General features: G+C 58.0%; 5 protein-coding genes across 5 annotated transcripts; 1 reads left to right on the top strand and 4 right to left on the bottom strand.

Annotated features, from left to right (window-relative positions):
• Positions 1-976: 976 nt before the first annotated feature.
• On the bottom strand, positions 977-2,093 carry B0H64DRAFT_418743 (heterokaryon incompatibility protein-domain-containing protein; the record flags this gene model as incomplete). Its single annotated transcript, XM_062805340.1, has 3 exons — positions 977-1,031; positions 1,285-1,835; positions 1,890-2,093. 3 exons carry the CDS (start codon positions 2,091-2,093, stop codon positions 977-979), a joined length of 810 nt encoding a protein of 269 aa, XP_062656321.1.
• A 92-nt stretch (positions 2,094-2,185) lies between these two features.
• Positions 2,186-4,832, bottom strand: B0H64DRAFT_464381 (P-loop containing nucleoside triphosphate hydrolase protein). The gene is made up of 2 exons (XM_062807628.1): positions 3,159-4,832; positions 2,186-3,088 (listed from the first exon to the last, which is right to left on the bottom strand). The coding sequence occupies exons 1-2, from the start codon at positions 4,661-4,663 to the stop codon at positions 2,359-2,361; spliced, it is 2,235 nt and encodes a 744-aa protein (XP_062656320.1). The 5' UTR covers positions 4,664-4,832; the 3' UTR covers positions 2,186-2,358.
• Positions 4,833-5,513: 681 nt separating this feature from the next.
• On the top strand, positions 5,514-6,891 carry B0H64DRAFT_476449 (uncharacterized protein). The gene is made up of 2 exons (XM_062808150.1): positions 5,514-6,084; positions 6,152-6,891. The coding sequence occupies exons 1-2, from the start codon at positions 5,836-5,838 to the stop codon at positions 6,530-6,532; spliced, it is 630 nt and encodes a 209-aa protein (XP_062656319.1). The 5' UTR covers positions 5,514-5,835; the 3' UTR covers positions 6,533-6,891.
• A 127-nt stretch (positions 6,892-7,018) lies between these two features.
• B0H64DRAFT_425642 (uncharacterized protein) lies at positions 7,019-19,390 on the bottom strand (the record flags this gene model as incomplete). The annotated part of the gene is made up of 44 exons (XM_062805691.1): positions 7,019-7,666; positions 7,700-7,784; positions 7,836-7,862; positions 7,899-7,911; positions 7,960-7,998; positions 8,029-8,097; positions 8,128-8,169; positions 8,245-8,249; positions 8,280-8,317; positions 8,357-8,396; positions 8,445-8,463; positions 8,500-8,575; positions 8,609-8,659; positions 8,696-8,887; positions 8,918-9,009; positions 9,046-9,142; positions 9,203-9,231; positions 9,262-9,310; positions 9,353-9,376; positions 9,407-9,513; positions 9,583-9,661; positions 9,722-9,774; positions 9,829-9,952; positions 9,998-10,156; positions 10,199-10,337; positions 10,410-10,421; positions 10,452-10,462; positions 10,499-10,585; positions 10,646-10,752; positions 10,783-10,824; positions 10,858-10,906; positions 10,940-10,990; positions 11,042-11,139; positions 11,188-11,490; positions 11,527-11,537; positions 11,574-11,638; positions 11,672-11,884; positions 11,927-12,130; positions 12,161-12,322; positions 12,359-14,464; positions 14,643-15,800; positions 17,454-17,782; positions 17,884-18,323; positions 18,537-19,390. The coding sequence occupies 44 exons, from the start codon at positions 19,388-19,390 to the stop codon at positions 7,199-7,201; spliced, it is 8,418 nt and encodes a 2,805-aa protein (XP_062656318.1). The 3' UTR covers positions 7,019-7,198.
• Positions 19,391-21,462: 2,072 nt separating this feature from the next.
• On the bottom strand, positions 21,463-23,158 carry B0H64DRAFT_476447 (uncharacterized protein). Its single transcript, XM_062808149.1, has one exon. The coding sequence runs from the start codon at positions 22,985-22,987 to the stop codon at positions 21,548-21,550; it is 1,440 nt and encodes a 479-aa protein (XP_062656317.1). The 5' UTR covers positions 22,988-23,158; the 3' UTR covers positions 21,463-21,547.
• Positions 23,159-24,070: the final 912 nt, after the last annotated feature.

Raw genomic sequence — 24,070 nt, 5'->3', positions numbered from 1 at the left:
ATGGGACCTATTTAGAATCGGCTGTCCACAAACTCGATTACCACCTACTTATCCCCCACTATCGGCGTAACCGAAACGTACACCCACCAACCCTTCATCTGCCTTCGGCTGTCAACTCGAACCACAACATCCATCTCACTATTGACACGCTGCGGTGCCTGGTAGCGTAACAGCTCGCTGACGCCGGCATTTTGCTTTTCGCTTTTGATCATTTCGATATACTCAACAGCCGGCTTGCCTTTCCACGCAGGTATATTCGTATACAGATGCGCGTTAACCGACACCTTCGTCGGCTGGACAGTAACCATAAACGACTCCTCCGCCCGGTTGGAAAAGAAGAAACATGGTTCCCCCTTGGCCGGAACCTGGTGAGGAATCATATGGGCTTCGTCCCCGCGTTCCAGCCAGGCAAACCGGAAATTAGCCACATGTATGTACTGAAGCTGGAAGCCGGATGTGGCCTGACAGGGACCCTTGATGACGACCTTATCCCTGAGCTTGTCCAGCGCAACATCCTGAGGAGCACTCCCCGCAACGCCCAAGACCCCAGCCGGCCCGTCGTAGTCGTGCGGCGGCGCTTGCCGGATGATGGGATACATCATGCCGTGCGCGCCCAAAGGAGCATCGAAGTCTGGTTGCATTTTATGCCGCCACGAATATCTCGCCGCAGAGAGGTTACTATCCCTCATCCTCCACTCCCACGGGTCTGGGGGCGGGGTTGTCGTTGCCCGGGATATGGAGACGGTAGTTCTCGTCACGGTTTGCGTCAACTTCGGCTCCAGAGTGGCCCATGCCGGGGGGTTGGCGAAGGTAAGTTTGGCAAACACGCCCGGCGATTCTTCGCGCAAGGGTAAGACTGACGTCCACTTCGATGTACCGCAGTTCAGGAGGGCGAAATAGAACCCTGGCGGCTTTGTTTCTATGAGCGTGGCCGGCCAGAGGCCGAGCTCGGAGAGCAGGGGGCCGTGCTCGGATATCAGGAAGTCGTGGTCGGAGGGCAGAAAGTCGTGCCTGGAGGGAGGGAAGTCGGACTGGGACGGTAGGAGGTCGCGCCAGGAGGTCAGGAGGTCGGAGGGCAGGAGGTCGTGCTGGGAGGGCAGGAGGTCGGATTGGGAGGCGATACAGACCTTACTATACTCGGATTCCGAGACATAGGCCACCGGGAATGCCATCCTGATCCGGTTTCGGTTCAAAGACAAATTCCTGTTGAGCGTGAGGGTCGGGTCGTTTATGTACGGCCAGGTTTCTCGCCTCAGCACGCCGCCGCAGTCAGAGAAATAGGACGGCGAAGTGGCCAGAATCTGGTCTTGCATGTGGGAAAAGAGGGAGTCATCCTCGGACTGGCGTAGGATCTCCTCCTGCAGCCGCTGGAACGCCCGCTCACCCTCGCCGTACAGCAGAGGCATATTGATGTCGAACAGCCCGAGTAAGCAATAGGCCTCATCCTCGGGGCGGGTCGTGTGGCGGTTGGCGGCCCAGGACATCTTCTGCGCAGCCGAAAATTCCGAAAGTTCACCGGTCACGAAGTAGTGCGGGTTGATATTGGTAACCTGGACGATGACATTGAGCAACTTGTCCCTGCACCCGATGAGCTTCCAGTCAGCGCCGTAGAAGTAGACGACCCCGGGAGCGATGAGTTCCTGTAGCGTCCAGCCGCGTGTAAACCAGCGGGACCTTCTAAAGGCGCTCCACTGCCAGTGAGGGTCTTCATCGGCCTTCACGTCGCGGAGAAATGCGTAGCATACTTCGGCGTCACTATACCACTTGAACATGGAATTGATGGCCTCAGAGAGCTCAGACGAGCTCGTTTTGTCGATGCAGCAGGTGTCAATCCACTTGTACTTGTCAGAGTGGACCAAGTATTCCAAGACCAAGAATGGACCACATACAATGTATTCGAATCCGTCCTGAACCGCTACTGCACACGCTCCGGTGACCTTGTCGTACCCAAGGCGTGACTGTGACAATCCTTGTTGCACGTCTTGTAACGTCACTTCCTCCTCAGCCCATGTGTGGGATAAAATTGCGTAAGGGGGAATGTCTTGTCCCAGAAAGTCAACCACCTCGAGCCTGTCGGTACGGAGAAGACGCATAATCAGAAGCTGGCTGTCAGTGATGTTCGGTGGATGAAAAAGAAGAATGAGGAGGTGGTTCAGGGTATTGCAACCTCAGTATTATAATGTTACCTGGATTTGTATCTCCCCGACTACTTAGCCTTGTGCACCCTGTGTGCGACTCTGTGAATGAGCTGGCGGTGTGACAACGGCGGAGCGCATATCAAACCACCCCTCGACTCCGCAGTAACTGTCCCACCTAGCGAATCCCCGTGCAGCATCGACTAACACAACATGCAACCCATCAGTCCCTACCCTCAACCCCAAACTCGTGCGTCCAGTCCTCATACCGCTGCAGCTCGCTCACACCAACCGACGCCTTCACCCGCCGATCGCGAAGCACCCTCTCAAAGTCACCCACCGTCACAGGCGGCTCACGCAGCCTATTCCTCGGCACCCCCTCCCACGTCATCTCAACAGCCCCTTCATCCCCCCCCTCACACGGCGCATACACATCCTCCCCTCCCCCATCCCCACCCCCCTTCACCACCCTAAAAAACCTCGCCGTCTGCACCCTCTCCAACGGCGCCGACAGCGCCTGCCCAACCACCTGCGCGACATCGCTCCCCGAGAACCCCTCCGTCATGCCCGCCAGCCCATCCACATCCGCCTCCCCCAGCACCCCGCCCCACCTGCCCCCCGAAGAACACACCTCAAACAACCGCCGCCGCGCCGCCCGGTCGGGCAGCGGAATGTGCAGGCGCGGCTGGAAGCGGCGGCGGAAGGCCGGGTCGAGGGTCCAGGGCAGGTTGGTGGCGGCCAGCACCACCACGCCCGAGTTGTTGTCCCCCGCGCCGCCGCTGTCGCTGGGGGGGCGCAGGCCGTCGAGCTGGATGAGGAGTTCTGTCTTCATGCGGGAGGAGTGCTCGCTGCGTCCGCTGTCCTCGCGGCTGGCGCAGAGAGAGTCGATCTCGTCGATGAAGATTAGGGAGGGTTTGTGCTCGCGGGCGAGGGCGAAGAGTTGGCGGATGAGTCTGTTGGTGGGGGGTGGTTAGGGTTTGGGGGGTTGGGAAGGGAGGGAGGAGAAAAGGGGGGGTTACGTACTTTTCGCTTTCGCCGACCCATTTTGAGGTTACGTCGCTCGGGCTGATGCTGAAGAAGGTGTGGTCTGCTTCGGTGGCCACGGCTTTGGCGAGGTAGCTCTTGCCCGTGCCTGGGGGTCCGTAGAGGAGGATAGCCCCCGAGGGTTTGCGCTTGTCATCGTACAGGTTGGGGAACCGGGCTGGGAAGATGATTGCCCGCTGCAGCTCGTGCTTTGCGGGTGTTAGTCCGGCAACATCGTCCCACCGGACGTTGGGCTTCTTGGTGACGAGAGCGCTGATCAACGACTCTCTGCGAGCAGCACCTTCAGAGTCTTCGCCCTTGGACGACCCGTCACCCTTACCACCGTAACCCCCACCAACCAAATGCCTTGCCTTGTCTGAAGGGCCCAACAAAGATGTCACGGTTTTGGGTAGGGCAGCTACCTTTGTTGGCACGGTCAGAGCAGAATGCGTCGAGATTGAGAACCCAGACAACGTGGCCGGGGGGCGGTTGGGGTCAATGAGCCGGGCAACCCTTTCCACTTGGACAGGGGTAAAGACATGCTTGCACATAGGGCAGACGAAGCGGTAATTTCCGCTTCCAGAGACAGCATCGAGAAACTCGAGCCCCGAAAACATGAGCTTGGGGAGGCAAGCGGGGCAGATGTCAAGCGAGTGCTTTCCCGCACATTCAGGCAACACTTTCTTCGACGGGTGGCCCAGGATCATCCACGCCCAGTCCCCAGGAAAGGCGGTGGTCACATAGGCCCATGCCGCTTCATTGCTAGTCTCTACTGCTTGAAATGTAGTAGAACAACGGGTACAAGTCTTGGACTCGGTTTTCAGCGCGCCCGTCATGATAGGCACGGGCTGGGTAAGAAAACCAGACCTGACGGGGAACGACGATGCTGATAGCATATCCAAGTGTGTCTGTGACCAGTCCGGCATGAGTTTGTGGTCGGCCAATGACTTGTGTAGCCGCTGGGCGAGCTCCCACTCGCGGCGAGCGGGCCGGGGACGGATGCTCCCGAGGACCTCTCGCGCCCGTTCCGCATTTTTGAGCCCCTGATGAGGAAGACGAATTGAAGGCGAAACTTCGGCCACTGGGTGACCGTTATCAAAGTCCTGGGGTGCACTGAACATTTGACAAGCGTTGGCAAGACACCCTACCCATTGGTGCGAGTCAAGGTTATTCCAGAAGTCATTCTGCAATCTTTCATTCGCAGCTTCATTCGTGCATGAGTTGCAAATAGAGGTCCCGCAGCAGGGAACCTTTCGCAGCGACCGGTTGGAGTCATGAGGTGACTTGCACCGACGGCACCAGGGCTGCTCTGGGTCTAGATCAGATCTTAGAGCCGAGTCAATGACTGGCTTCGAGCCAGCCTCCGATTCGTGCTTCAAATTCGGGTCACGCTCTGTTATCGGTTTGTGAACGAACTGCGCGGCCGGGGAGGTGCCAATCAACAGAGATTCAAGTAAAGGGGTGAGATCATTGAGGGGGGATTCTGGTTTGGATGCAGGTGCCATGATGGTGATTTGAGAAGGTGAGAATTGGATTGAATCAAAATGTGGAGTGGCGAAGATAAAAATATGGACGACCTCGGGATTTTGGTCGATGTAAGCTTGGGATTTTGAAAATTGTGGAAGGTCGAATGAGGAGTCATTCTTTTAGGCAGCAACAGTGAAGGTGGCCCCGGAATATCAGCCCTGAACCTCCTTCATGCGATTTACACAGTCGGTTCAACTTTCGGCCCCCAACGCCCCTTGGCTCTGAGCTGAGGTCGCCTGAACGCGTGACCCCTTTTCGGCATTAAACGAGATATGAGGGAGAGCTGCTTGGGGGTCGACATGCCCTGGCTTTCTTTTTAACGGGATAGCGCGCCGCCCTCGGGGCAAAGGGCCTTATTTCTCCCATGTGGTGATGGACTCGGAGACCTGGTCAGTCTCAACGGCGCCGAGTTCCTCTGAAAGTGAGGAATCCGATGTTTTTGCCTGTTGTTTCCATAAATTTTGCCCAAATTTTGCGACGACCGAAGCGGTGTCGAACACAAGAACCTTGCAGCGATGCTCGTGCGCGCTCTCATTGGTTGTCATTCGATCCTGACTTTTGGGTTTTCACTGCATGCTCGGCGCTCACAGCCACACACTTTCCTGTGTATGTACAAACCTACCTCGGTAATATGGTCGATGGTCGATCAAAGGGCAGCATGACAATTCCCTCAGGCTGCAATATGAAGGATGCACTTGCATACTGTCCACAGGAGAAGCACTTGAGGTGGTTGTGGCTGATGGATGTGGCAGTGCCACCATTTTTAGAGAGAGGGTTGCATGGAAGGCAACCTAATCTTACACAAAACCCTGCCTTCCTGCGAGTTCCCGCCAAGAGTGGCGGGAAGCCCGCGAGAAGGACGGAAGGATTTTGTGTGCGCCGTTTTTAGTTAGGTATGAGTTGTGAATGACCGCAATGTCGCCAATGGGGCCCGAGAAAGAGAGTGAGCGGATGACTCGACCGGGGGGGAGCGAACCGAATCCCACGCTGGACTGTGCAAAGAGTTCATGACTAAAATGACCAAAAAGGCAACGGGAAATATAAAGTTCTCTCGGTTTCCACTCCAAGAGAGAGGCTCAATCCTATCATCATCACAATTTTCCCTCTCGGAATTACTATTTGCTCCTTCGACCGTTCCTTATTCGAAATCATGCGTTCTTTCACCATCGCCGCCGCCGCCACCACCCTGGCAAGCTTCGCTAACAGCTTGGCTGTCAGGGATAACAGCACAACCTCGGCCAACACTGTCGACCTTTTCCTTGACGACGCGATTAATGGCCAGGGCCTCTACGCTGCTTCCATCGTAAGCGTCTGCAAGGACCACACCGTCTACGCCATCCAATGTACCAGCGCTAGGGACGACTTGGTTGGGTCTCAGACGTGTGGACCGAATGCTCAGGTGTGTGGCCTCGATGTGGACGGGGCATACCTAATGGCCAATGACATTAAGCTAACCGGCGTCACAGGCCTTGACTGTCACGCAAGCTCCGACCGTATTCCAGGTTACATTTGTCACAGAGTCTACCGTGGCTGGCTACGAGGGGGAAGTGAGCCTCGCCGAGTCCTGCGAGCTGAGGGGCACCACCGAAGCGGACTGCCAGGCTACTGTTACCATGACCGTTGAGGGTCTTACTTCGATTGATAGCTCGACCTCTACCCTCCTCACCGGCACCGACGTCAACTACTACCCGGTGACCATCACCGGCGGCGCGGAAAAGACCCGCGCTGCAAGCGCTACCGATGCTTGCAAACCCGAGGGCAACGCTGCGGCCGGAATTGGGGCGAATTCGGTTAGGGCAGCCGCTGCCGCTCTTGCCGTGGGTCTTATGGGGCTTCTCGTTCTGTAATGATGTTGATAACGAATACTGGAAAGAATGTAATGGAGTAATGTAGATAGATACCCTGACGCCCGGAAATATAACCTTGTTTCGAGAAAAGAAGCCGAGACGAGACGGTGCTTGTGTCAAACAGATCCGTATCCATGATCAACGGCGGCCGCGAGTATGCATGATACCAATCATTGTGTCTGGGGCCACAACAGTGCATGTGGCTATAGTAGCGAATTTGGTGATGACTGCATTGCATAGGTAAACGGAACACGTTGAACAGGTGAGGTAGGTTGAAAGAAGTTGAATATACCTAACTGAACTTTCAAAGGAACTGAGCGAGTTCGATTCCGCGGACGCAGGTGCGCGTCTGCATGTGGGCATGGAGTGACCGAGGAAGGAGCGCACGCCAGAGTTGGGGTTACATCGGAGGTAGCGGAGCTGAAGCAAGGGTTGCGACTCAATCAATCCATTCCGCACTATCAAGATTTCCATCATTTGCACGACAACCAACATCACCCCATCGAGCCACCAAAACTGGTATCACATAATTCACATTCCCCAGTCCAATTGCCCACTGTCGCCATGAGCGACCCAGACACGTCAGTTTCCAACCACTGACCGAAATTAAGCTCCACGGCATACTCGCACGCCTCGAAATTCCACAGACCCTGTTCCGAACCTGAATCAATCCGACACCCCGCAGTCTCCCTCCTCCGACTGCCCAATCCCAAGCGCCACGCTGCCATTCCCGACCACCGGCCAGCCGACAGCGTGCGGGCCAAGTTCTATCTCACCCAGTCGCATAGACTGGGAGGATGTCGCCGCCAGCAGCTCCGAGACTGCACACAGGCAAGACATGAAATGCTCCGCCGCTTCGGCCGAGATTGCTCCCTCGCGATAGTGAAATATCACCTCGATGTGGTCGGGATACGGGTGCGACGTGAGCGACATGTCCGGCAGGTCCTCCGCGTCCTCCGACAGACTGAAAGCCGTCTGGTAGGTGGTGTCGCCAATGCGTTGCAGGGTCCCCCGCGGCGGCCGGTCGCGATGGTTGATGCGCGTGGTGAAGTGGGGATCCTCGGCCTCCACCTTGCCGCTGTTTCCGAGGAGCTCGCGGAAGCCCACCGTCTCGTGCGGGAGGCGCGCAACGTGCTGCGCCTGCGCGGCGTCGAGCAGGTCGCGCACCGACGCGTTGGCCCGGATGACGATGCGCGCGGGCACGATGTTGGCGCAACAGCCGACCGCGGTGGCCGCCGCGGGCTGGCCTGTGCTGCGCCCCGAGACAGTCTCGCCGAAGGTCACGTCGGCCATGCCCGTATACCGCGCGAGCGTGAGGCCCCACGCGGCCCTCATGAGAGTCCCAGCCGTGATGCGATTCCCTGACTGCGAATCCCGGTCTGGTAGGGAGACGGTGCGTGTGCTGTGATGGATGACCTTCGATGGACCATGCTGGTGTGGCGGCGCGATTCGCGGCATCGCTGCGCCTTGGAGAAGGTTGCGCCAATAGGACCGACTCTTTTGTTGCGTCTCCGGACTGCCCTGGAGCGCGGAGACGTAGTCGCGTATGAAGGAAGAGGGCTCGGCTGGGCTCTCTTTGCCGTCATGGATCGCACTCAAGTCGTCGAGAAGATGAAACATGGTGAGGGCATCATAGTCTGCATGGGAGAGGCGGAACAGGATGCGATGCTGTGACGGGCTGGTGACGATGGCGAACTCGACGAACGGTCGACCGAGGCTTGGGGGTCGGTTCATGTCCCGTGCGAACAGTTCCTTGGTGAAGCCGTCGATGGCGGCATCGTTTGTCTCAAAATGCGCAATGTCGGGCCGCCATTCTTGCAACACCACCTGCAACATCTGTTCGTTGACGAAGATGTAGGCTGTCCTCAGTATCTCGTGCCGCTTGACGAGCTCCCAGCAGCGTGCTTTCCACTTTTCGACGTCACACGACCCTTCGCCCGTGAGCGTGATATACGCAAAAGAGTCACGCGTCTTCCGCAAGGACGAGACGACGAATAGGCTTTGCGAATCAGTGACCGGGGCGGCGTCGACGGCATGGCACCCCTCGAGAAGGAGGGGCTGGATAGATTCGGCCACGTATGGGCCCGGCTCTGCGACCCCCATCGCCGAGAAGGCCTGGTAGACCGACTGTGAGGGGGCAGTCTCCGACCCTCTTGTCTCTACAACCTTTGCCAGGTCTGCCAGAATGGGATACTGAAAGATATCGGCCACTGTGAGCGGCATTCGCGTCGCTTCGCGCGCCTTGGCCACCATGCGCATTGCCGACATTGAGTCGCCGCCAGACAGGAAGAAGTCATCGCCAGCCCATATCTCCTGTGGTGGGATTCTCAGCGCCGCCGCCCAGAGCTGCTGTAGCTGCCGCCCCGTATCGGTGTCGGGTGCTACCCTAGTGCGATTGGTGATCACCGAGTATTGCGACGACAGTCGAGACTGCTGGATTGTTGTCCACACCGCCCGACGGTCGACTTTTCCCGAGTCTGTCATGGGGAGTTTGTCGACGGGGATGTACAAACGAGGCACCATGTACGAAGGCAGGACTTCCGAGAGAGAAGCCCGCACTCGGCCGAACAACTGGCGCTGGTCATCAGAGAGCGGCAGCAAGGTGAACGGCTGGCCCCCTGTCCGTTCCGGTGTTTGCCGCGCCCTCGGCTCGGCGTGGTCCATTTCCACAGCGACGGCTAGAGCGGGTTCGCCCGCGGCTCCGCTCCCGTTGTCTCGAGTCAAGAGACCTGCCACAGTGGCGCCCGCTCGGGCCCCGAGCACTTTCTGTACCCAGTGCTCGATTTCACCAATCTCTATCCTCTGGCCGTGCAATTTGACTTGGGTGTCCCGGCGGCCGAGGTACTCGAGGGTGCCGTCAGGGGCTTGTCGTACCAAATCTCCTGTCCGGTAAAAGCGTCGTCCTTTCCTTGGGCCCAAGTCAAAGTACTGTACCCAGGTCGGGTCCGTCACGAAGGCTGCAGTCGTCTTCTTCTCATCGCCTAGATAGCCGCGGGCGAGCAACGGGCCCTCGATGAGGAGCTCGCCTGGGACGCCGACTGGGACAAGACAATTGTGGTCAAATGGTTCGACAACCCACAAGTTACTGCCGGCAATGGCGGTTCCAATGTTTGGTGCCTCACCCGCTGCCTTGATATGGCGGGCAGAGGAGTACATGCTGCACTCCGTAGGTCCATACCCGTTGAAGACGCGAATGTGGCCCACCAGCCACCTTGATGCTGCCTCAGACGTGAGGGCTTCGCCTACGAACACCACAGTCCGCAGAGAAAGCAATCGTCGGGGTTGGACAAGGCCACCCATTGTCGGCGTCAGATGCGCAAGGTTAACCTTCATTGCCTCCATGGCACCCGCGAGATCGCCGACACGGTCATCCTCAGAGGGCACACAAACACAGCCGCCCATAATCAGGGGTACGAATGTCTCTGCGATGCTGATGTCGAAGGAATACGCAGAGAATTGGAGAACCCGCGCTGCGGGTCCCGCGAATAGGCCGCGCTGGGCCTTTAGGCTCGCCACCAGCGATCGATGTTCTAGCACCACTCCTTTGGGGGTGCCGGTGCTCCCAGAAGTGAAGAGGGTGAATGCAGCATCGGTCGGTTTTGCTGTCCCGCAGGCCAGCGCTGGCTGGCGTAGGGGCAGGCGAGCCATGAGGTTTTCATCCAGGACCAGAACGTGGGGAACCAATCCGCGGTGCGCCTCGTACATCTTAGAAGCGAGAATGACGTTAGCTCCGGTGGCTTGTATGATGTGTTGGACGCGCTGCACTGGGTAGTTATGGCCGACCGGCACGATAATGCCCCCCGCCCTGAGAATGGCAAGCTGCGCGACGACGGCCCAGAGCGTCTTCTCAAAGATCATGAGCACTGGAACTTCGGACTGTACCCCGAGACTAACGAGGTGATGGGCAAGCTCGAGTGACAGATGGTCCAGCTCAGCGTATGTCAGTTGTCCGTCCCACGCGCAAACGGCTTGGGCGTCGGGCTGGCGCAGGCGCTGTTGATGGACAAGGTCATGTATGCACGCATCGCTGCTCGGGTCCGTTGGTTGGACCCACTGGTTCCAGCCTCGGATGCGTGGAATGTCTTGGGGACCAAGTATGTCGATGCGTGCAACAGGGGTGCTGCTATCCACGCCCGAGGACGAGGCTGCGGCTCGAAGCTGGATGAAGATGTGCTTGAACCGTTCCATGATCTCTCTGGCCTTGTCAGAGGGAAGGACCGCTTCGTCGAACCAGGCCTCCAACTCAACACCGTCGCCCTTATTTTCTGCTTCCGCTCCGGTGTTGCACTCCACTACCAGCGGGTATGCGTGGAACGGCGCCGCACCGCCGTATGGTACCCACTCCAAGCCCTGTGGCAGCAGCGACGCACTGTCCTCGCCGAGGCGGTCGGCGAAAGGTTGGATGACGAAGAGATGGTTAAGATCGAGTGTTTTTTCGGGCAGCATCTGGTTGATATTCTGCATCCCGGCATGTTCAAATGGTATCATCTCGGCCGCCTGCTGCTGGACCGCGCTAAGATAGTCGGCAACGGAGCGGTTACGGTCGGTATTGATGTGGACCGGTACCGCGGCTAGTGTTGGAGCTGCCATGTCGAGAATTCCCGGCACTGGCGCCATGCGCCCCGAGAGATTGGCTGCGAAGAGAACATCGCGACTGCCCGTTTCCTGCGACAGCACGAGCGCCCAAGCTGCTCTTAGGAGGGTTGCGGTTGTGAAATTGCTGCTGGTGGCGGCCGGGGTCACGCTCGGGGTCACGCTCGGGGTCACGCGCAAGCTAACGGTCGAAGATGGCCGTGGTTGATGGTTCGGGGGAATGACTGGGAAAGCAGAGCCGACGTCACCCGTTAGCTGGGAGCGCCAGTACTCCCGAGCTTCCGAATCACCGTTTGCTCCCCGAATGTACTTGATGTAACGCGTAAAAGGCGCGAACGTGGGCGCGTCTCTGCCCGAGTAAACATCTCGGATGGCCTCAAGCAACATGTGCAATGTCCAACCATCGTAGGCGCTATGGTGGGCTTTCCAAACGAAGAAACGGCCGGACCTGGGAGTCGACACAACGGTAAACCGCATGAGCGATGTGCCAACGCCCATAGGCTCCGGCTCGTTCTGGGAAAGATATGCCTCTAGGTCTGACGAAACCATCCTCCACGGGAGCGACTCTCGAAGGACTAGCTGGGTGCCAACTTGGGCGTCATTGCCCGCGATGATTCGCGTCCGTAGAATCACGGCCGCCTCGGATACCTTCTCCCAGGCGCTTCTGAATCGGTCTGCGTCGAGGGCGTCGCCCATGCGGAAAACCCAGCACCCGACGTACGCCGACTGTCTCCGTGCCGTGAGAGCGAGTAGCTCTTCCTGGAGGGGAGTGCAGGGGTAGGCATCTTCGATGACACCCACCGCGACGCCGCACTGCGCGGAAAGGCGTGTCAGTTGCGTGTCCTGCGCCGCAGATGAGGTTGGCATCAACGAGAAGGGAGCTGCGTCCATCGCGGCCGCATTCCCATTCACAATAGCAGTGCTGTCGCCTGGCTCGCTGGCCACAGTCTTGGCCATGTTCTCCAGAACGGGATTCCCGAACACGTCGGCTACACTGAGGCGAATCTTGGGCTTTGCGTTTGCAGCTAGGGCGACGAGCCGCATGGCAGTAACCGAGTCGCCTCCGAGACGGAAGAAGTGAGAGGCGGGCCCGACCACTCCGGCGCTACTCAGAGCGGAGACCCAAAGGTCCCGCAGGCGGGATTCCGAGGTGGTCAAGGCCCTCGCAGAAGGGCCGGAGGCGCCAATCAAGGAGTACTGTGAAAGTTGGTCCTCCCCAAGGGAGTTGAGGACGGCACGCAGCCGGCCTCGGTCGAGCTTCCCGGAAACCGTCAACGGCATCGACTGCACCGGAACGTACAATGCGGGAACCATGAAAGAAGGAAGCACTTGTTCAAGAGCGTCTTGGAGTGCCGAGAGCGAGCGGCGTAGAGAATGTGTCAGTGGTAGGAGTGGCGAGGTGCCGTCGGGCGTGCCCTGGCATGGGATGTCCAGCTCCAAGGCGAGGGCCAACACGGGCGCCCCCTTACGCGCGGCTGGCGCAATGAGATCAGCCGCCACCATCCGCGCCTGGGCAAAGGATCCCTTCGCCCAATGCTCGATCTCGCCCACCTCCAGTCTCTGGCCGCGGATCTTGACCTGTCCATCTCTTCGCCCAACGTAGGTAAGGGAGCCGTCAGTAGGGCTTTGTCTGACCAAGTCGCCAGTCCGGTACATCCGCCGCTGGGTGCGTCCATCCGGAGGTGCGGATTCGTATCTGGAAGCAAACTCCGGATCGGTGATGAAACCCGCTGCAGTCTTTTCTGGGTCGTGGAGGTATCCGCGGGCCACAACAGGGCCTTCGATCAACAGTTCTCCGGCCGCACCGATGGGTACCAAGTGGTTGTGGTTGTCTTGGTCAGCCACCCACACATTCGCGACGACCGGATAGCCCACGTTGCGGGAAAGATTCGGGTCTGTGACCGGGCCGTTTATGGTGGACATGATGCTGCATTCGGTCGGTCCGTAACAATTATAGAGAACGACATCATGGCCCGACCACCTTTCCACGGTGGTGGGCTCGAGCGGCTCTCCTCCTAGCATCAGGGTGCGCAGGGTGGGGACGGTTGACGGATCGAGAATGCTGGCGACGGTAGGTGTCGTGGAAGCAAAGTTCACCCCCATTGTCGTCATGGAATGGGCCAGGAGGTTGGGACTCAGCCTGTCCTCCCCCGAGACTGTGCAGATGCACCCGCCGAACCGGAGAGTCCCCAAAAGTTCCAAAAGGCTGAGGTCAAATACGTATGCAGAATACTGGAGCGCCCTGGTGCTGGTACTGAACCCAAGCTTGGCCCCGTGGGCGTCTAGGCTGGTGCTGAGGGAGGCATGTGTGAGAACTACGCCTTTAGGGAGGCCAGTGGAGCCTGAAGTGTACAAGACAAAGGCTGTATTGTCCGGGGTGAGAGACGGCCGAGCTGGCGGCCCAACGACGTCTGGCAGCACTGTGAACAAAGTGGCGTCGACAGTATGTTTATGTGCCATTTCCATATGCTCAAATTTGGCAGCGCATTGCGCTGAAGTCAACACGACGGCCGCCTTGGTGTTTTCGAGGATGAACCGTAGACGTTGCGGGGGGAGCGCGGTTCCCAGAGGCACGATTACGCCGCCGGCCTTGAGGACGGCCAGCATCGCGACGATTGTCCACATGGACTTTTCGAAGCAAAGACCGACAATAGTCTCCTCGCGGATTCCAAGCCCGTCGAGATGGCACGCCAGCCGATCGGAGAAGGCGTCGAGCTCGGCATAGGTCAGCTCGCCGTCCCATGCGCACACTGCTTGGCCGTCGGGCCGGGCGAGGCGCTGCTGGTGAATGCGCTGGTGGAGGCAATCTTGGCCAGTGGCGAGTGGGAGATCAGGCTTCCATTTGAGGAGCTTCTCAACGTCAGAAGGACTCAGAGTCTCTAGCTCGTCTAGCTTGCTCTCAGAACTGCTGGCGATCGCAATTAAGGTGTGCCGGGTATTCTCTAGCACGAGCCTGGCGGATTCCTCATCCATGAAGGATCCAGAGTACTTGAGAGAGAGCGCCATGGTATCGTCGCCGGCCAAGACCATAAGATTCGCGTCATACTCAGTGGGTCCTTCCGATGTGATGTTCCTTATGACCAGATCGGCGGAAGACGTTGGGGCATGCTCTGAAGATTGACGAAAGAGCGACACGACTGTGTTGAAGAGGCTCCGCCCCGGCAGACGGAGCGCGTGTTGGATGCTTCCCAGCGAGGTTCTCTGGTTCTCGAATGCGTCGAGAAAGTCGTTCTGCACCTTCTGTGCGGCGTGAGCAACCGTCGCCGGTAGGTTACCGAGGTGAATGCGTGAGACCATGATGTTAACCATGGGGCCGACAATCTCGTTAGAGCCAGGGATCTAGTAGTCGAAGCGTCAGTAAAAGGTCCAAAAGCAGCGGGGTCCCGGAGTCAAGAAACGGAGGACTCACCGGTGCATCTCTTCCATTGGTCACGTAACCAAAGATACTGTCTCTGGATCCTGTGTACCGGGCCAAGACGATCCCCCACGCCAGCTGCACCATGTTGGCTATGGTCACACGTTGGGCGTCGCGAAAGCCGTGGAGGATGTTAATGGCATCCCCGATTTGCACTGTCACCGACTTCAGCGACCTTGTCCCGGGCGGTAGAGCGATCGACGACGGGAGATAGCACGGCTGGGCATCGGCAAGACGATGAGTCCAGTAAGCCAACGACTCTGACTCTCGCTTCTCCCGTAGAAACTGAACATAGCTCCCGAATTGAGGGCCAGCCGAGCCCGGAAGAGCGCCCTTGTACGCGCGGGCGACATCACGGAGCACTAATTCGAGCGAGACACCATCCACGAGAGCATGGCTGATCTCCAACTTCGCGAACACCGCACCCGACTCGGTCGCGCAGAGAGTCAGACAATGGCTTGGTTTCCCCTTCACGTATGCAGCCTGCTCAACCCGAGAAAGGGCTGCGATGGTGCCGGCGGCCCCCTTTTCTTCGATGAGGCGCACTTGTGGAGTGCATTTCTTCAGAACCACCTGGTAGAACAAATGTTCCTGGCCGGTGGTGGCCTGGACAAAGATCGTTCGTAGGATCGCGTGGCGGTTGACGACAGCCTGCCAGGCCTGCGAGAGTTTGTTTATATCCACCCGACCGCTTGCCTCGGGCACCTGGAGTTCGCAAATGTGCTCAATGTTGTACATCGTGGGATCCCTGATTTGGCTCATCATGATGCCTTGTTGGGTAGGTGCGCAGGGGTGCACATCATGTACCTCGTCCAGGCTTGTGATCCCTGCTTCCGACACGGAAGCCCAGAGCTGAGCCAAGCCATCATACGTCAGGCCGGCCGAGGAGAGATCGCTTGTCTCCGGGAATAATACTGGAGAAGTAGTGAACTGCTCAAGGAGGACCTTCAATGGCTTGTGAGGAGCAGCATCCTGCACGTGGCCGGTGGCAGCACCTGCGGCAGCCCGCGAGGCGATTTGAGCAATCGACGTGCTCTGCAGCACATCTCGAACGGTGAGGGTGGTGCCATGCCGGCTGCGGCATTGGGCTACCACCTGCATTGCGCTGATGGAGTCGCCGCCTAGACTGAGAAACGACCGGTTCATGACGACCTTGCCCACCGGCAGCCCAAGGACGTCGACTAGCACGGCTTGTAGTTGCTGTTCCTGTGTGTTGGAAGCTACGGTTGGGGCATCTACTTCCTCGACTAGGGCCATGCGCTCGAGGTCGTCCGCAGTGATCGCTTCGAGCCACTTCACTAGCCTGGGGCGATCGATCTTGCGAGAGCTATTCTGAGGCATGAAGCGCAATGATATCCAGGTGGTAGGAACCATGTACGAGGGGAGGTGTTCAAGGAGTTGTTCCCGGACGGGGGAAGTTAGGGAGGTTGCAATCTGGGCTTGATCCGGCGTTGTCGACTGTAGCTCTCGAGCTGCCGGGTCTATCAGTTCCTTGAAGGTCAACAGCGCGACGAGGCTAGACTTTGCCGGGCCCTGGTTTGGAACGAACACGGCCGCGTCGTCGACCGACTGGTGAGAGTTTAGATGGAGCTCGACTTCCCCCATCTCGACTCGTTGACCGCGGATCTTGACCTGGCTGTCTCGCCTGCCGACGTACGTGAGGGATCCGTCATCATTCTGCTTTACCAGATCTCCGGTTCGGTAGAAACGGCGCGCAGGGCCAGAGTCATCGTTGAACCCGTGTTGGGCTAGCCAGTCGGGGTTTTTGATGAAGGCGGCTGAGGTCTTTTCTGGGTCGTTGAGATACCCCCGTGCAAGGAGTGGTCCCTCGAGGAGCAACTCTCCGACCGAACCGATTGGAAGCAGGCGATTCGGGTTGCTTTTGTCCACGACCCAGAGACCCACCGCGACCGCGTGGCCGATGTTGCTCGCCTGGGTAATGTTGACGGGCTCGTGAGAGGTCGATACAATACAACACTCGGCTGGGCCATAGGCATTTGTGAAGCGCAGTCGATGTATCCAGGGTTTGAGATGCGCGGGTTGCAAGGCTTCTCCGATAACCGCTAGATGTTGTAGGCCAGGGACATCGGATGGGTTGAAGGTGGGGAGAACTCGGGGGGTTAAGAAGGCGAAGGTGACACGCAACCTTCGAATGGCACCGGCGAGGTCGTTCACCCGTTCCTCCTCTGACGGGATACACACGCATCCACCGAACTGAAGCGTCGTGAAGATGTCTTGGAGGGACACGTCAAAAGTGAAGCTAGAGAACTGGAGCATGCGCGTCTCAGGACCCATGTCGAACCGCTTACCGTGGATCTGCATGCTGGTGGACATGCTGGCGTGCTCCAGGACCACGCCCTTGGGGGTCCCGGTAGAGCCCGACGTATAAATGATAAAACCGGCGTTGCTTGGACTGGCTCTGCCGTTGACGGGTCCCGGAGAGTTGGGCAATGAGGCGAGCAAGTCATCGTCCACTACCAAGTTGTGAGCCACCCCGGGAAAGCGGGATGCATATTGGTGCGTGGTTAGTAGTACTCGAGATTCAGTGTCATGGATCACAGCCTGCGCCCGCTGAACTGGCTCGGCGGCGATTGGGACCACTACTCCGCCGGCCTTGAGAATGGCGAGCATGGCTACGACGACCCATTTCGACTTGTCGAAGCAGACCAGGACGGCAACCTCGGGTCCAACGCCGAGGCCGACCAAATGGTGCGCCAGCCTTTCGGCGAGGGAATCCAGGTCTCCGTGGGAGAGGTTTCCGTCCCAGGAACACACTGCTTGTCGTTCAGAACGAACGAGTCCTGCTTCCCTGACTAGATCGTGAACGAGAGCCTGTTTCTTTTCCGGCATCTGCCCATTCCATTTCCCCAGTTGCGTTACCTCGTCAGGGCTCAACATGCTGAGGTCGCCAACGAGTCCATCCTTTTCGAAGACATGGGTGAGGCTGACCAGAATGTGGGCGAAGCGACCGAGAAGACGCTCCAGCAGTGCTCTCGAGACCATGGTGTCGTCGAATCGGACGCTGACCTGCACCGCGGCGGCGTCATTGCTTAGCTCGGTGATGCACTCTACCGAGAGCGCATAGTCGTCTGTCCCCGAGCTTGGTGCGATATGGAGCTCGAGACCGAGCGGAGGCGCCGTTGTGTGACTCGTCAGGAGCCCGGCGGGCTGCACGCCGAAGAAATGGGCAATGTCCGGCCTGGCGCCGATATGCCGGTAAATGTTCTGCAGCCCAGTGTGCTCTGTCGGATGTGTCAGCGATCGCCCCGGAAGATGACAGGGCTGACACGCGAACCCGGGCCAGCACGCGCACCGTTCCTGGATGCGTCGGAGGGATACGTACCAAAGGGCATCATGGACACCGCCTGCTGCTGAACCGAAGCCATGTAGTCGGCCACTGGCTGCGTTCTATCGATGCGGACCCGGACTGGCACCGTCGCGATCACCGGCGCCAGCATGTCAGATATGCCCCTAACGGGCGTCGTTCGCCCAGTGAGAACAGACGCAAAGACAACGTCATCATCGCCTGTATGCGAGGAGACAACTAGCGCCCATGCTGCTCGCAGGAGGCCGGCCATGGTGATGCAGGCGGGTGCCGGCGGCACCTTGAGCTCATACACCATTCTTTGGGTGGGATTGGGGCGATACAACGGATCCCGCCGGGGAGGAAATGGGCTACCAACTTCCCCCCCGAGTTCTGACCGCCAGAAGGACTCGGCCAACGCTCTGTCACAGTCCCCGAGATATCGGATAAATCTAGTGAATGGCGGCGAGGCCGGGATACTGGTACTTTGTCCAAGGTATGTGCGGGTGGCAACCTCGAAGAGTTTCGTCCAGCTCCAACCGTCGTAGGCGCTGTGGTGCGCAGTGAAGACGACGTACTGCTCATCCCCTGGGCTGCCGATGATGGCGAGGCGAACCAGCGGCGACCCGTAGCCTATCAAGCACGCGTCGTCTTCAGCAAGGTATTGGTCAAGGTCGGCACCGGAAAACCACTGTATGTCCTGGCGCACAACCACTTGCAGCGCCCTGCCGAGCTCTCCCAGCACAAGCCGCGTTCTTAGCAGAGGCGCCGCGCGTGCGACTAGCACCCAAGATTGCTTAAACCGCTCGGCGTCGAGGTCCCGGGGCATGCGGTACACCCAGCGGTTCACGTACGCCCCAGGCTGTTGGGCCGTGACGGCCATTAACCCTTCTTGGAGCGGGGTGCAAGGGTAGACGTCTTCGATCACGTCAACGGAGATTCCGCACTGATCCGCGACCAGACGCAGTTGGTCCTGTAGCGTCGATGAGGAAGAGCTGCCACCTCCTTGACCAAGCTGAGCCTCCTTCCAGAGGGCAAATGGTGGCACGTCGCTTTCAGCATCCCCACACCCTTTGGACTCCTCCTCCGTCCCAGCTTTGCGTCCCTCCGTCTTTTGCCCTTTACCAACCACGCCCACCATATCTGCAGGATCTGGTAGGCCGGCACCGTCAGCGCGGGCTCCATTGCGCTCATCCAACAGCTTCGTTTTCGGCCGCCCAGCCTGGCCGTTTGACAGGGCCGACTCGCTACCATTCGCGATATTTGGCACGGGCAGCGCCGCCACCTCTGGTTTCACATGCTGACAAAACTCCCGGATGCTAGTGGCCTGAAGCAGGTCTTGGATGTTGATAATGTATCCGGAGTCCTGGCACCGTGCCATCAGCTTGATGGCAAGCAGCGAGTCGCCGCCTTGAGCAACAAAGGACCGCGCAAGCTTGATCCTGGCGACCGGTCGAGAGAGCACCTCGGCGCAGAGCTTGTGGATGTGCTCCTCGATTTGTTCGATACCCACGGGGAGGTCGGATGCTGCGTCGGCTGTAGCCATTGCCGGTCCGGGTGCTGTGATGAGCGGAGTCATTGTCAGCGTCACGGCAAGGAATCTTCTGCGTATCTGTGTATTAGCTATCATCCCCGGCAACGCGATCCGATCGGCTTGGTGCTACAGCGTACCTGAGGAATATGTAGGCGCGGCGACTGTAGACTGTTTATCGATGTGTGTGTAGATGCAGCGCGCAAGTGCGTCCTCGCGATGCCAGCCAAGAGGTAGTAATACCACTGCTTAAAGCACCGGCACATGAGCCAACAATCAAAGATGGGGAGTTGGAATCAAATTATCAACGCCCCATCAACCGCATCAAACACACGAGGGAGACACGACAGGCTGGAGGCTGCGCGTATCGCCATTTCTCGGACTAGCTAGCCTAACCGCAACCCACTCCAAGTCCCTCGATCCAACACGGGCCGAGCCCGCGGCGGTGAGGTGGATCGTCGCGCTTCCCGCGGTATGTGAGGAGTGGGTTCCGCGCATTTCCTACTTCGTACAGCAGCTGGAAAGGAACAGGGGCAAGGGGGCATCGGACCATCGTTATGGATGTGCTGTCCTGTCCTCGGCTACACAGGCGATCTCCCGATCGGCGCTTCGTAGGGGTACCTGCTCTCTTGTACCCGCAAGTACACAGCTTGGGCGCAGCTGTCTCCACAGCGTCTGCTGGCTCCCATCCCGGAATGCGACCCCCTGCCGCCTACCGGCCCTCGTGGTTCGCTTGGCTGCAACAGTGGAGCGGTCTGTATTCGTACGAAGGAGTTGACTGGGGACAGGCTCGACAAGGCGGAACGTTCCGACCAGAATGTACATACACAGTAACTGAGACAGTGAGACCTGAGACCTGAGCTCCCTGCTTGGTGGTCAGGGGTCCTTTAGGTTTGCTCCACCTCTCCCGCCGGGGGTGGCGCCAAAATACCCGAGCGAATGGGGGAGGGGGTCGAGTGACTCGTCCATCCATGTCGCGTACAAATGTAGTCAAGCACCAAGAGTCCAAGATGGACAACCATGGCCGAGACCGTCTAGCCAAGGCTGCGAGGCTCGCCAAGCTCAGGATCTCTTCCGCCCCCTTCTTTCATTGATGGGATGGATGTGCTCAGCGAGTCAGCATCCTAGTAATCCATCCGTCAGGGTTCAAGAGGCCGGCCCAAGACCCCACAACACGATGACAACCCGCGCATCACGGCGATCGATTGTGCGGACGCAATTGTGGCTAGGGGCTAGATTCAGCTTTGTTCCAGTTTTACTACATGTACAGATCTGTACTCTTTGCGGATACTAGTGTGATATCCAGATAGCATTACCACGATCCGAGACCTGTCTTAACTACAGCTGAATGTTTTCGGCGCCCTAACCTCATCAAAAGCCCCCCTGTACCATTAAACGTGGGTGAGTTTGCGCCTAACAATTCTCACTCACATTACCTGTCACACAAAGCCGAGTCGCGGGGCGGAGCACCCGGTCCGCGGCATCATCACGAGGCGTAGCTTCTAGAACCAGGAGCCATCTTGAGGGTTCTTCAAAGGTTGGAAGGCCCAGGGCATCCGCAACAACAGTTAAGGAGGGCCAAGGACCTTGAGGCCAACTAAGCTCATTGCGCACCAACCTCTGAACTTGAAGCCCTTTGCATGAATGGACTCTTGTCAGGATGCTTGACAGAGTCGTGACTCTCGGGCTGAGCTCGCGGCCCTTACCCAAGCCCACTCTGGCACTACGCTGAAAACTGAGAATAACGGGTAGTCAGATGCCATGGTTTCGTTAAGGGACAACTGGGTTAAATCATGGTTTGTGGAAATAAATTGTTAGGACAAATGTGTAGCCGGATGATAGCTCTTTGTGCGTTTACAGCTGTACCCTGCCCTTGCTACGAAATATCGCCACGACGTTGCGTTAATATCATATAATTCAAGATACATTTGTGGCATTCTGCAACCATTCGAATCTGGACGAGGCGCTGCTACAGATTCCATGCATTCATTATCGGGTGACTTGAAACCAGGAAGGACGAACGGTTGGGAAAACAAAACAAATCAAGGAAGCGTATCTTTTCGAGTTCTACTAATTATTACGTGCACCGATCTTCAAAATCCGTGGCCCCTGTCAAGGATTCCGTACCATCAATCCAGGAAACTTTGGACAGTATGGATTCCCGATGCTGGGCTAGCCCCTAAAGGTAGCATACTTGACCATTTCCTCATCAACCTTCAACCTCTCTAACGCGTCCGGTTCACAAAGTGCCTGGACCTCCAATCCACCCTGCGCATCACCAGGGAACAGGTACAGAAGCCCTCCCTCGCGATATGCCAAGCGAAGACAGACCGGGGAGCCCAGCCCCGGGCCCCAGTCCGTGCGACGAACATCCAAGCCAGACAAATCAGTGACGCCAAAGTCGGGACCCGGGAAGCCGTCATACTTCCACGTAAGGTCGGTGACCGCGGGAAGCGTGTTGATAAGACCGATGTAGGTACGCACTGCGCCATCGTCAACAGCCTCGGTGGCGGCGCGGATGGCGGACGCAAGTGTTGCCAGGGAAGCCCTAGTGGCAGGTGAGCAGAGCTCAGAGAGTGGTACCCGCGCGTGAGCATTGGGCTCACAGATGTTTCCGATGTAGTCGCCGCTCAGAGGGGGGATTAAACGGGCGCGGAACTCGAGACGCGTGGTGAACAATGATGTGCCCCCCTCGTTGTTGTCGAGGAGACGGCGGGCCCGGCTCACATGCTTCCAGAAAAGGGCGCTGATGGCTTCGACGGCCGTGAAACCGCCCGAGTCGGCCGCTGCTCCTAGCCTATCGCGCAAAGCCTGGACATGTGCGGCGCTGATGTACCAGGTGCTGACCTGGAACGGCGCGCCCAGGGGGTCCTCGCGGTCGAGCAGATGCAGTGACGTAGCCGAGCGTGGAGACCGCGCGTTGGCATCGATGGCGTACTCGGGAACCTGGGCGATGGTTGCGTTGGTCATGCCGTAATCGAGGCGCCAGCGACCGCGTGTCTCCTCCGCCGGGATGATGGGCTCGTCGGGCTCGCCACGCAGTATTGACTCTTTTGTGCGGCGTGCCCATGAGCTAAGCAGAACGTTGAACCCCCGTGCGTCGGAGACGGTGTGGTGCCAGCTAGCGACTAAGATAACGCCGCCCTCGATCAAGTTCAGCTGGATGCCGAAAGACGGGAGCTCCCTCAGATCCTCAGAGATGTTGACGAATGCCGGATTCACCAGGCGTTTGAGAGGGATGTCCGTGAGGGAAAAGTGCTTCGCCGCGAGTTCATCAAAGGTCCCATATACCCAAGCGTCCTTGTTTACCTCGGCGGTATGGTCGACGACTCTCCATGACGCCCCGGATTCCGGGTTCAGCCCTAGCTGAAGCTCCTTCCTGGTCGAACCGGGGACGGGTGCAATGGTTGACGCAAAGTCAGGCGTCTCGCTCAGGGCGACGGACAAGCCTTTTCTGAGGTGGCCGATGATGGGATCGTTTATCCCCTCGTGGTTGAACTTGAAGAACAGCATTGGCTTCGCGTAGTGCCGTTGAGCCTGCTGGTCTAGAGCTGAGAGGTGGATGACCTCCTCGCCAACTGGCACGCTAAGCTTCACTGTAGCCTCCTCCATCGTTGCCCGGTGCTGAAGAGAAGATGCGATGAGATGACGACAAAGTGAGTTGGGTAAATCGGAAAGTGATTTGGGAAAGGCGGTTCCAACAAAGTCCTGGGAGTTTACAAACAGCTCCGTTTCTTCAACACCCCCCACGTAAGTACGGAAGACGAGAGCCGGCTCAGTAACATGATCCGCTTGAAAGCTGCAAAAGTTGGTTTTGTTACTGGGGCGGCTATCGTCTTCCGGAGTAAGACTAAAAGTCACTACTTAGTACCTTGCCGAATCAACAAGGGACGCGATTATTTTCGCTAACTCTGCAACGGAAGCGTGGGAGCGTGTCACTCGCTCTCTTTGGCGGCGTGATAGGCTGGCCGGCGGGCCGGCCGATCGGTCATGTTTCAGATATGATGTTCCGATTTGAACAAGTTTTCTTCAGGGGTAGGAGGATCTGCACCCGTGTGGCTGGCGATTACCGAGCTGAACTTCGATCAATCCCTTGGCCGAGTTAGCATATCGCCGCTCTTCGTGACGTTCATCTCAAGCCAAGGAACGATCGCCAGCAACGGGGGATGTGCAGCTGCCTAACCAAGTGTTGGGTAAGTTTAGCGGTGAACTCCTGAAATGTATCTGCAAGTCCCAATGATGAGTTGAGTACGTTTAGCGGTGAACTCGTGAGATGTGTCAACAAGTCCCAATAATAACCCCGGATGATTACAACAGCAACCATTCATGAGGGTGAAGGCTGGAGTCCTCCACAATATGTGTTGACCTGGAACCCGTGTGAACGTGCGGTGTTGTCGAAGCGGCCATTCTTCTTCAACTATCCACCCCGACTTCCCCTCAGCAAACTTGGACGACACCGTTAGTTTCCTAAAACAACCACACAGTTTGCACAGTAAGCCGCGACAGGTGTCACTCACATTATGCTCGTTGAAAGAGAACAATCAGCGCCCACAAGGGCCGGTAGCGAGACAGGAGAGAGTCAGGCATCGACACCGTGGTCCATTCTTAGCAGAAACCATGAGGGGAGCTCGAGCGAATCGATGGGCCATGGGCCCGTTGAACCCATTGCCATCATTGGCATGAGCTGTCGTTTGC

Source organism: Chaetomium fimeti (genome assembly GCF_033439085.1).
Source record: "Chaetomium fimeti strain CBS 168.71 chromosome Unknown B0H64scaffold_6, whole genome shotgun sequence".
NCBI classification, from domain to species: domain Eukaryota; kingdom Fungi; phylum Ascomycota; class Sordariomycetes; order Sordariales; family Chaetomiaceae; genus Chaetomium; species Chaetomium fimeti.
The sequence above is the reverse complement of the archived record's forward strand: the minus strand, read 5'-3'. Positions and strand labels throughout refer to the sequence as shown.

Excerpts from the sequence above, each read along its gene's own strand:
- B0H64DRAFT_464381 (XM_062807628.1), bottom strand. The coding sequence starts at position 4,663 with ATGGCACCTGCATCCAAACCAGAATCCCCCCTCAATGATCTCACCCCT. Across the intron at positions 3,089-3,158 it reads TGGGTCGGCGAAAGCGAAAA|ACTCATCCGCCAACTCTTCG; the intron begins GTACGTAACCCC and ends CCCCACCAACAG.
- B0H64DRAFT_476449 (XM_062808150.1), top strand. The coding sequence starts at position 5,836 with ATGCGTTCTTTCACCATCGCCGCCGCCGCCACCACCCTGGCAAGCTTC. Across the intron at positions 6,085-6,151 it reads CGTGTGGACCGAATGCTCAG|GCCTTGACTGTCACGCAAGC; the intron begins GTGTGTGGCCTC and ends CCGGCGTCACAG.
- B0H64DRAFT_476447 (XM_062808149.1), bottom strand. The coding sequence starts at position 22,987 with ATGGAGGAGGCTACAGTGAAGCTTAGCGTGCCAGTTGGCGAGGAGGTC.